This window comes from Penaeus vannamei, chromosome 28 (assembly GCF_042767895.1).
Source record: "Penaeus vannamei isolate JL-2024 chromosome 28, ASM4276789v1, whole genome shotgun sequence".
Taxonomy (NCBI): Eukaryota; Metazoa; Arthropoda; class Malacostraca; order Decapoda; family Penaeidae; genus Penaeus; species Penaeus vannamei.
Genome location: NC_091576.1, coordinates 15348232 through 15359905, shown reverse-complemented (window position 1 = coordinate 15359905; position 11674 = coordinate 15348232). Strand labels below are relative to the sequence as shown.

The 11674-nt window shown below is 47.8% G+C and overlaps 1 protein-coding gene across 1 annotated transcript; it reads right to left on the bottom strand.

Annotated features, from left to right (window-relative positions):
- Positions 1-3572: 3572 nt before the first annotated feature.
- Positions 3573-11122, bottom strand: LOC113825688 (collagen alpha-1(I) chain-like; the record flags this gene model as incomplete). Its single annotated transcript, XM_070141858.1, is given in 6 exon segments — positions 3573-7654; positions 7853-8072; positions 8387-9790; positions 10179-10398; positions 10519-10743; positions 10886-11122. Coding segments are annotated over 6 exon segments (5127 nt in total), but the record flags the coding sequence as incomplete, so codon positions are not given.
- Between the last annotated feature and the right edge of the window lie 552 nt (positions 11123-11674).

Below are 11674 nucleotides of genomic sequence, written 5' to 3'. Positions count from 1 at the left end.
TTCCATGTTCTTTATTTTGCCTAATTTTGTTTACCCAATCTCTTTTGTTGAATGTTCTGAAACAGTATAGTTTCCTTTGTTCCCATATTTATTGTGTCTATCCCTCCCTCTCTCCGTCTTCCCCTCATTCTTTGAATTATTCTATTTGTTTGTTGATTTCTCAATCAATATTTGTATAGTAGTGTTTCCAAGACTACTCTTTACAAATTGATGGTAAAACTAGCTAAGTATAGGATGTGGAAAGGATTATGGAGTCAGATACCTAGTTTCATCAACATAACCCAGGCATTCAAATAACATGAATGTTTCATTAGTCATTTTCTCTTTCTTTTATACATGACCATTTGGTGTGAATTGTGTACACATTTACAGCTTCTCATATTCTTTAACCTATGGTAATTGCCAGATTTACTTGTTCATATTCTTAACTGCCATATGCAATATAACCAGAAAAAAAGTTTACTCTCTGTCTCTGGGATACAATCTCTCACCGAGAACGGCAGTATGCTATGAAGAAAAATGTATACTAGTTGCCCCACATGTGGTGTATGGTTTATTTGCACCCCAGGCCTTAAGCCTTTCAGTGTTTTAGCTGGCATAGAATCATTGTGCTAAGTATTCCAATATATCTATGAGTAAAGCTTTCAGTATGATCATTATTTAATATTGAATCTTTTTACAAAACAGATTTTGGCTTTCTGTTTGCTCTTACAAGGTTACTGTACAAATAAAAAAAAAATGGATTGAATTATTACATGCATATGATTGTTTGTTAAAAGTCACAGAGAAGGTTCTGAGGATTTTGGGTGAATACTTTGTATTGGAAAAAAGTTGTGTATTTTATCCATATTCATACTAACCAATTTATGACCCGAGATGTCTGTTTATTCCTCATATAAAAAAAGGGTAAATTGGTAATTGATGTGTTTTTGTTTCTTTATTTAAGAACAGTCAGTTATTGTAACAGGGTTAACAGTTGTACTTTGTATTACATTTAAGCTTATATAACACAAATTTAATTAATCTTTGAGATTCTTCCAAAAGTGATCTAGGATTACTTTTTTCAGTTAGTTCCACAAGAGTTGAACATTTTGTACTGGGATTCATAAAATACTTGCATCAGCCTAGTTAAACATTTAGTATGAGGAAAAAATCTATTTCAGTGCAAAAGTCATACAATATCGTCTAGATATCCTGCAAGTTGATTTGGTTGGGGTGCGTGACTACCACTTTAGAAATAACACCTTTAAGTAATCTGTACAAGTGTTGTTTCCTTTCCCATGTTTCTTGTTTCACATCTCTGGTTGCTAGGGCCTTCCTCCTTACAGATTCATAGTAAGATCCACCAAACTCTTACCAAATGTATGTATTAGTATAGAGAATTATTTTGGTCTTGATTAATGGCTGTATTATATAACAGCCACACATTTTCTAGAGTGCTACATGACCTTTGTGTGGTACATTTATTTTACTTTATTAACCATACACCTGTTGTTACTTCTCTATACAAACTCTCCTTCTGCATCTTTTCCATCAGTTTGCAACAATATCCTGTCCCTTATTTATCATTCTGTTAATCTTTTCTTGATCTTGTGTGGTCTTGTGAAGGTTGCCATGTTTTTTTCCTGATTGTCATTATGTTCTAATTTAGGGTTAATTTCCATGTATTATAAACACATGGGAATTTTCTGATTGGCAGCTAACATTTTTTTTATTTTTTATTAAAAACCCAGCACTGTAGTCTGTTGGTAATAAATGATAAAATACATTTTAAAATCTGTATAAATATGAAAAAATAGAACTGAATACTTTTGTAATAGTATTTTTTTATAAAATATTGCAGTCCAGTGCACTTGTTCCTATTATCTCTTGTCAGTGGTATGTATTTGTCCATTTCTTTTATGTAGATGATCTTTTTTGTATATCTTGCTGTCTATTCTGATTTCAGAAGTTCACTAGTCAAATTTATTTGTTCTTTGTATTTTTCTGTATTTATTCATTATGGTTGGTTATAACTAATTATTCCATGTCACATTTTCCAAAGTGTACCATTTTACTTTTTTCAAGATTTTTGTATTACTTTATATTCCTAAATTTTGTCATTAAAAACTTCTCTCAAATTTGCTGCACATGGCTCTGGTGAAATTCTGTTATGCCAGTGTACTCCATTTTATAAGAATTCTTGTATTATTAATGATGTTTGTTTTAAAGGCATCTCTCTCATTGAATCCAAAGCCCATGCATAAATCTCATACTGTCCAAAAGATAACATTTAATAAATATAATCTTGGATCGCTCTCATCTGCATAGTTTAATGCACGAGATGAATGGTTAAATGATACTTCGGAAATGTAAATGCAATCAAGGGTTGATTGGAAATTTGATTTATATGCACTGAGATTTTCAAGGTTTACATAGCACTAATAAAAAAAGTGTTTATAATACTATTGATCTTGTGTCAAAACCAAACATTTTTCAACAATGAGGCCTTTTCTTCATGAAATATCTTGAAAAAAACAAACTTATTAGTCTTATGTATAGGTAAATATTTTCATTGGCATTCTCACTTTGTTTAAAGTGAATGCTATTAACATTTATAAAATTCTTCAATTACTTTTACTATGCAAATACTTGCAATTACTCCTTGGCAATCAATCAAGAAATGGGAAAAACTCATCTGATATCCAATCTGCTTTTGAGGCAATTAAGCCTGTGTTCTTTTCTGGTGTTTCTATTTGGACATTGAATTTCCTATCCTTGTTGCTGTTTTCTTCCTTTTTTTTTTTTTTGCCTCTTTGTAAATATAGTGTATACAATTTTTTATTTTACCTTGGCATTTATTTTTACATGTGGTCATGAATGTGTGGTAGCAGGAGTGTGGTTGGGTAAATGAGCACTTGAGGGTGGTTGTGTTAGTGGATGTGTGTGTGTGAGAGAGTGGTTGAGTAAGTAAGACATGAGGCAAAAGACAGAGATATAGGTGAGAGTTTGAGTGCGGGTATTTGAGGGTATGCATACATATTTATCATTTCCCTTCATTTGAAAATATATTATTTGTCTCCACTTTTGTGTCTATGATCTTACACTCACTTCTCAAAACAAAGAGGTGGCAGATGAGAAGGCATTACCAATTTATTTAATGTTCATGATAATAACATACAAAAAAGAAAATAGAGGGAAAGGAAAGTATTTGTGTAAAAAGTGGGAAAAAACAGTCAGATATACAAAGAAAACTGATTTAGTGTTATAGCTCTGCATATACCCTTTTTTTAATACTGATTCGTACTCTATATAGGTAGACTGTAATTACAAAATATCTCAAAGCATCACTGTAGCTATAACTGAAAACCTGCTCTTATAAACTGATCAGCAGTATATACAGTAGTAGTGTCAATATTTTCCTTGTTTTACAAATTATCTTCATAATACAAAAGCACCTTTGTGTTTTATCAACATAAATATTAACTGAATAAATTTAATTGCTTCTAAACTCTCATAATCAATGTCTGGCTTTGCTATAAATCTAACATACAGAGATGCATTAGGGTCATGTAGGTAAATAATACAAACAATTTCTTGTAAAATTATTTTATGTAAAATTTGTCAATAATAAAAATGTTCACATCCTTCAAATTACATTCTAAAATACTGCCAAAACATCAGGGTCGGCCCGTAGCTTCAGAAGTGTGACCTTAAAAAACAAACAAAAAGGAAAAAAACACAAAAACTTACATATAATACAAACTTTACAATGATACAAAGAAGGTTCATACAAATATTCACCATTCTAAGGGATGAACTTAACCTGGACTTTACATCCATTAAACAAAATCACTTTCATCAAGTAAGCAGCTGCATTCATGAATATTGCATTGCAGTGGATGTAAGTGTGGTATGAGAGAGGGCTCAACAATTTGTACAATGCTGATGTCATAGTAGACATTTTGATCAACCAGTGCAGTGGGGCAGAAGAAGCACCTTCCATGACGCATTTTATGCTGGAAATGACCATGGCACAACCAGCCTATTGTATTTTCTGCTGTTCAACGTTTCATCAGCAGCATAATCCACAAGCAGAGTATCAAAGTCTGCCCCCACACACATGACGACAAGACTGATTGTCGGTTTAGGAAAACAACTTTACTTCAGTAAAACAAGGATAACGAAGTCTTTTAGCTGCACCGTCACACAGCACTGGTGGCTTTCTATTGGCTGTGCCTCTGAGCAGCAGCCACTCAAGGCTGCTTGAGGGAACACCAGAACCACCGGCAAGAGTCTAGTCAGTACATCAGGATGTGTGGCGAATGCACAGCTGGCTCAAACCGTTTGTTGTCAGGGCCACCACTCCTTGACACCTGAGCCACGCCACATCATCTGGGTTCCACCACAACACTGCACTGGCAATAAATCTTCAAGCAGTCAACAACCACTGAAGGATAGATAGGTGAACAGAGCAAGAATAACTTACACTACAAAGCACCCCGTTAACAGTATTGAAACTACAAACTTACAAGTTGCCCTGAAAAGTGAGAACTGAGTGGACTGTGCGGGGCAGGGGGGCGACCCCACCACTGGACGGGCACACGGGTGGGTGGGGGGGGCGACCCTCACACCCGCCACGGGTCACTGGTCAGGGGGGCGGGGGGGGCCGCAGGGGAGGGGGGCACGCCACCACCACCACCACCACACTTGAGCAGGATCACCACCACCGCCACAACCACCACCACTGGCAGACCAGCAGGGGAGGAGGGAGGGGTTGACTTGCATAGTGGTGAGTGTGCTGGGCGGCAGCTGCTAGCACCAGGTCACCTGTGAGGTAGTTTTCCCCGCGCCTCACTTGGGGTTAAACGGGAAGCCCTGGCCAGGCATGGGCCCAGGGCCAGGAACGTTGGAACCTCCTGGTGGCCCTGTTACGACAGGCCCTCCTGGCCCACCAGGCCCACTCATGGGTCCAGGCATGTGCATGTTGGGACCCCCACGGGTGTTGGTGGCATACAGTTGCTGCTGGAAGCTGTGGAACTGGGCGGCATAGGTGGGGTCAGCAGTAGTGGGCCCCATAAATGGCGAGTTCTTGAAATTACCGGACTGACCCATTGACGGTGGGAGGGGCTGGGCAGCGTCTGGCGCACCACCCATTGGTCCCCCCATGTTCATGCCCACAGGTGACGTCTTGGGTCCATACATGGGTCCGGTTCCACTCATCATCTGGTTCGGCCCTCCAGGGTTGGGTCCCGGGCCGGTTGGCATTGGGCCGCCACTCATGCCCGGCCCCGGCCCTCCCATGGGATACATTTCACTGCCCATCCCCGTCATCATCCCCCCGGGGCTGGGCCCGCGCATCATCCCTGCCCCGCCGCGGGGGCCGCCCATCATCCCGCCACCGGGACCCATCGGCCCGCCACTCATCATATTCGGATTCATTCCCATTGGTCCGTTCGGCCCCATCATCGGGCCACTTGGTCCACCCATCGGTCCATTGGGGCCCATCATAGGCCCGCTGTGTCCACTCATCCCACCTGGCCCTCCCATGTGGCCACCCATTGGACCATTCGGCCCCATGCCCATGGGACCATTAGGGCCTCCCATGGGGCCTCCTGGTCCGGACATGGGGAAGGGTCCATTGGGGCCACTCATCGTGTTATTCATGTTCACCATTGGTCCATTAGGTCCTGACATCGTACACATAGGTCCACCTGGGCCTCCCATTGGTCCACCTGGCCCACCCATTGGTCCACCCGGGCCATTCATTGGTCCAGGCATATGTCCACTTATTGGCCCGCAAGGCCCACTCATAGCCATAGTCGACATTGGCACATTAGGCCCACACATAGAATTAGGAGTACTACTGTTAGGGAACATAGGAGAATTGGGCACTTTACTGTCCACATTAGGATTATTAAATTTCGGTATAAAGTCCAAGCTCACAGGTCCTCTGGGGCCATTACCAGTGTTCTGTGGTCTGGCAGGCAGGTACTGTATGGTATTAGGGGCACTGGGTTTTACCTGCACATTGGCACCAGAATATGGCCCAGCCATGGTGCAGTTCGGAGCAGGGGGCCGCACCATGTTATTCGGTCCCCCCATGCGAGGGTTTGGCCCACTCATGATAGGCATATTGCTTGGAGAACTTCCTCGAGGTCCACTACCACTACTGTTCACTGGGGAAGTCATCGCCCCGTGGCCTTGCATCATCCCCGGGCTGCTTGACACGGCGGGCATGCCCATCATGTTGCCGGGGCTGTCCATCATGCCGCCAGGGCCTCCGGGCATTCCAGGTCCACCTCCCATTCCTGGCATCCCCGGACCTCCGGGCATACCAGGACCGCCAGGCATTCCAGGTCCTCCAGGCATACCAGGTCCTCCAGGCATGCCAGGTCCTCCGGGCATGCCGGGTCCTCCGGGCATTCCAGGTCCTCCGGGCATCCCAGGTCCTCCGGGCATTCCAGGTCCTCCAGGCATGCCAGGACCTCCAGGCATGCCAGGACCTCCGGGCATTCCAGGTCCTCCGGGCATTCCTGGTGCTGTAGACATTGGAGGCCCGCCTGCCATGCCGGGGCCACTGGGCATATTCGGTCCAGAAGGAAGACAACCACCTGGAGCACCTGGAGGACCTCCAGGTCCAGTTCCTGGACCACTGTTACCCATCATGGGTCCTGTGCCAGTGGGCATGGTTGGCGTGGGGGCGGAGGACGCTGGAGGCGAAGATCCACCCGATGTCAGCTGCTGACTCATCTGCGCCATGGACGAGATAGGATCGAAGACTTTGCCGGGGCCAGGGGTAGGCAGGCCGCCGGGGGTGCTGCAGTTGGGGTTGAGAGGCAAGTTGGCTGCAGAAGTGGAATGGAAGTCTCCTCCCATGTCCATGGATCCCATCTTGCTCGGCGACATGGAGAATCCACTCCCCATCTTGTTCATCATCTGGTTGCTGTTGTTCCCTGCGCCTGCGGCCGGCCCGTTCCCTGGTCCTGGGAACCGTGCTCCTATCGGGTTTATGTCCGTCCCTGCGTTGGATCCAGGTCCTGCTACTGGGCCTGGTCCAGCTCCTGCTGGTCCTGTGGGTCCTGTGGGCCCTGAAGAATTGTTGGGTCCTGTGGGCCCCGTAGGTCCTGTGGGTCCAGCTGGCCCACCCGACTGGAGAGGCGAGGCTCCTGGGAACCTGTTCACATTGTCTGGTCCGCTGGGAGTCGTGGGTCCACTGCACATGCTCGGAGTCTTGGGTGACGGGACAGGGAATCTCGAGTCCATTGACGGCGTCTTGGGCCCGCCCTGCGCATTCTGACCGCCACCGCCGCCGCTGCCGCTACCACCGCCACCGCCACTACTACTGTTGTTATTGCTGTTATTGTTATTGCTAGTATTGTTGGTTGGAGTTGTGGCGGTGGAGGTGGAGATATTCTGCTGCGTTTGCTGGCCCTGCGGCGACGGGCCGGGGTATCGCTGCTGTGGCCCTTTGTTCTCTGGCGTGGCTTGTGGAGTGTGAGGTGCGGAAGCCACTGGCATACCCGGGGATGGCACAGGAAACCGGTCTGGCGTGTTGGGCCCTGTGTAACGAGGCCCTGTTTCCGAGGTTGGCGTGAGGGGGGTTGCTGGGCCCCCGAGAGGCGTGGTTGGGCCTGACATTCGACTACCATCTGCTACACTTGTATCCCCAAGTCTGCAATGAAACGGTTTAAATAAAAAATCAATAAGACGGTTCAATAGCTACAATACTCTTCTGTAAAACTGATATTATATTTATGACAATAAACGGATCCTGGACATTCAGCAGTGTTTCTGTTCCTATTATACTAAGGCAATCCTTAAAAAAAAAAAAACGCACAACTACATTCAAACAAAACAATTCAACACTAACGGAGACATGATGTCTGAATCACGTAGACTGGTGTTTGGCTGTTTCTGTATCGTGAGCTCCTGTCCCTCGAATGTACTGAGGTACTGAATCTGCTGAGGCGAGGGCACGGGCATGAGGTTGGGCTCCTTCCCTCCCTGCTGCTGCTGTTGCTGCTGCTGAGGGCCCCCTTGGTGTTTCTGCTGGGCAAAGTTCTGCAACTGTCTTCCAAATGGCATATCACCTGTAACGTTGTTATAAATTAGCATCAGTAAGTGCGAAGTCCGTACTGAACAAATAATCATACAATGCCTAAAACCTTCAGAAAGTTCTATATTCATAAATCTAGATGTATATTAAAGCATATCTGTGATGCTAAGGAAGAGTTGTTTTTTCAAACCAGAAAATCTCTTACCTGATGATCCAATCTTGAGCAATAATATCTTAAAGGTTCACACTTTATGGGAATTCAGTATCTAAACATATACATAATTTTTCTTTATAAATATATATCCATACTTAGTACTAAGGTTTACACAGTAAGCCTTCGAAACGTACCTGACTGTGGTGTGTGTGGCTGCTGGTCCTTCTGTGGGAGAGACGGGCTGGTGATGGGCGGGCCGCTCACGGGCGTGGCGGGGTTGCTGGGGATGAGCGGCCGCGGAGAGTCCACGGGGCCAGCCATCCTCATTCCGGGCCCTCCGCCGGGGCCTCCTCCAGGCATGCGTGGCGATGTCATGGCGCACATGGACGGGGATCCAGGGGATGGCAGAGGGCCGTTACCCACAGGGCGCGGCCCATGGTACGGGGGAGGGGGGCCCTGCATGCGAGAGCCGGGACCCATGCCTCGCATGCCTCCCGGGCCCATGCCGCCCATGGATCCAGGCATCATTGGGCCGCCGCCCATGCCCATCGGCCCTCCTGGCCCCATCGGACCACCTGGCCCCATTGGCCCTCCTGGACCCATGGGGCCGCCAGGTCCCATGGGGCCACAAGGTCCCATGTGACCACCGGGACCCATAGGCCCTCCGGGGCCCATGGGGCCTCCTGGACCCATTGGTCCTCCTGGACACATAGGCCCACCAGGACCCATAGGGCCCCCTGGTCCCATGGGCCCTCCAGGTCCCATAGGTCCTCCTGGGCCCATGTGGCCCATCGGCCCCATTGGGCCCATGGAGTTATCGCCGCATCCAGGGCCGCCCTTCTTCCTCTTGCTCTCGAAGAATTCAGCTTGTAATCTCTGCCACTCGACCTGCGCTGCCATCGAGGACGCTGGGTTCGGGCCGGCCATCATCATTGACTGGGGTCCATTAGGACCTATTCTCATTCCAGGAACACCTGGACCCATAGGGCCACCCATAATGTTAGCTTGCGAGGTCATCATCATGTTATTACCCATGGGACCTTGGCCCATCATCACTCCACTTTGTGACACCATTGTATTGGGGCCCCCGGGACCCATCATCCCAGGTGACATGCCCATCCCAGGCCCCGAATTCATCCCAGGCCCCATTCCCGGGCCCGGGCCCATGCCTCCTTGTGGCCCCATTCCAGGGCCGGGGCCCATACTCGTATTGGGTATTCCCGGACTGGGTCCCATTCCTGGACTGGGCCCCATCCCGGGAGAAGGCCCCATGCTCGGACTGGGGCCCATTCCTGGGGACGGCCCCATGCAGGTGACCGGGGAGGGCCCCATGCAGGTGACGGGCGTGGTCTGCGTGCCCGGCTGGCCCGTCTGAGAGGTCTGCGACGTCGGTGCCTGCGTCTGCGAGCAGGGCATCATGCTGGTGCTGTTGGAGCCGGCGGAGCACGAGGGCTGCGGCCCCGAGTGGTTGCTGTCGCTCTGGCTGGGCGAGTGCAGCTCCGGCAACAAAAGCAATTGCATCTGACGTAATCTGGCCATCTGCTCCTCTCGGTGTTGGCGCTGCTCGGGTGTCAAGTGATCATCAGGTACCTTCACACCTGTTGACACATCTGCCAGGTTAATTGCATAACGTTACACTCGGTTTTATCGCAATCTCTTTCTGTTTGATCTAATCTATGAAGAAAAATAAAAGCTGGCAAAACTTTACGATAAAAAAGTACATTTTCATGCTTAAAACAACTAAGTACATAGGGGAAAAAACACTTGCCAGCTTGAAAAAAATATATATAAAAACAGAACGAAAAGAAAAATAACCGAAATATCAACCAAGGATTTTGCTAGAACTATAGGCTGTGTAAAGAAGGCAAGAATAGCTATCAAATACTTATCCTTTGTATCTGCCAAACCGTACATCAAGAAAAAAGAGAAAAAATGAATGCCGGCACATTTCACGTCCAAAACACTATGAACCCGACGGGATCTCACCTTGCACCCTCTGCCCGCCGGGGCCCATCATGTGGCTCATCATGTGGCCTCCGGGACCCGCCATGCCGGGCCCGGGACCGCCGGGACCCATCATGCCGCCTCTCGGCCCCATCATCCCTGGGGCTCCGCCGTTTGGTCCGGGCCCCATCATGTTGCCTGGGCCCATCATGCCGGGACTCGTCATTCCTCCCGCGTGGCTCATCATGCTGCCGTCGTTGCCCTGGGGGAAACAGACACAATGTTCATCAGCGCCTCACCAGGATTCGGAAATCGTACTCCGGTTTTCAGCCACACTCCAAGGGAGTTCGCGTACACTTTGGAAAGACCCGAATGAACTCACCTGCCCGCCCATCATGGGCCCCATCTCCCCCATGGGGCCATTGGGTCCCATGGGGCCATTGGGTCCCATGGGGCCGCCAGGACCCATTGGACCACCGGGACCCATGGGGCCATTCGGTGCCATGGGCCCTTTGCCATGTCCTCCTTTGTTTCCTTTCATTGCCAAGGTATTGAACCAATGGGCGGGATTCTGGCGCACGAACTGTGTCGTCTTCAGCGGGTGCTTCTGCAGGGGGTAAGAAGGAGATTTGCATCGGTTAGCTACCATTCTCAAATGCGCCGAGACCTATCCCTTTTCCAAACCTCTCATGACCTCCCCCTCAGCATTCTCTTCCCTGAAAAAGACTCGCGCCTCGACGCCGCCTTACCTCCAGCAGTTTCTTGGTGCCGGGCTGCGCGCAGTGGAAGGCGATGATGGTGTTGAAGGAGCCCTGCATGACGGCCTCCGCAGCCTTGTTCGCCAAGTGCGTCGTGAAGACGAAGATCTGACTCTGCTGCTGCATGTACTGGGCATCGCTAGTGGCCACCCCAGCGCCTGCCCCGCCCTTCACGCCCACGTTGCCCATGCCGGGCCCGTAGGCGCTCCCATCCCCTCCATCTGAGGGCACAAGAAGCCAGTTAGCATCGACTGAAACTTTGAAGAGATTAGTAAATCAAACTCGGAAACCTTACTCTTATTCAACCTAGGATGATAACATTTCTGAACCAGTGAATTTCGAAGTGAAATCTATGGCCATTTCTATCGTTAATTTGAACTTCAAACAGACAGTATAGATTCATGACAAATACATAAACAGTATCCAATTCTTAAAAGAAAGGAACAGGCCATATCATGCACAGAAGGAGAAAAAAAGCTTAGAGAGGGAACTTTTTCAGATGATGCGTAGAAATAAAAATAAACAGAGCCTCAATCAAGGATCACCAAGAAAACTCCCTTATGAAAGCCCTTCCCTTGACTAGACAAAAAAGATGGCCCTTGAACTCAGGACTTGAAACTCTAAACTGAATTAAGAGCAGATCTCATCTTACGAGATATATCCATCCATCTATCTCATTCGTTACGTTAGCGTTTGCAAAAAAATGAAAAGATGTTGCTTCTATCTTTTTCCTCAAAAAATGGAAATCGCATCATTCGGTTCACACAACGCCCCAGCGCC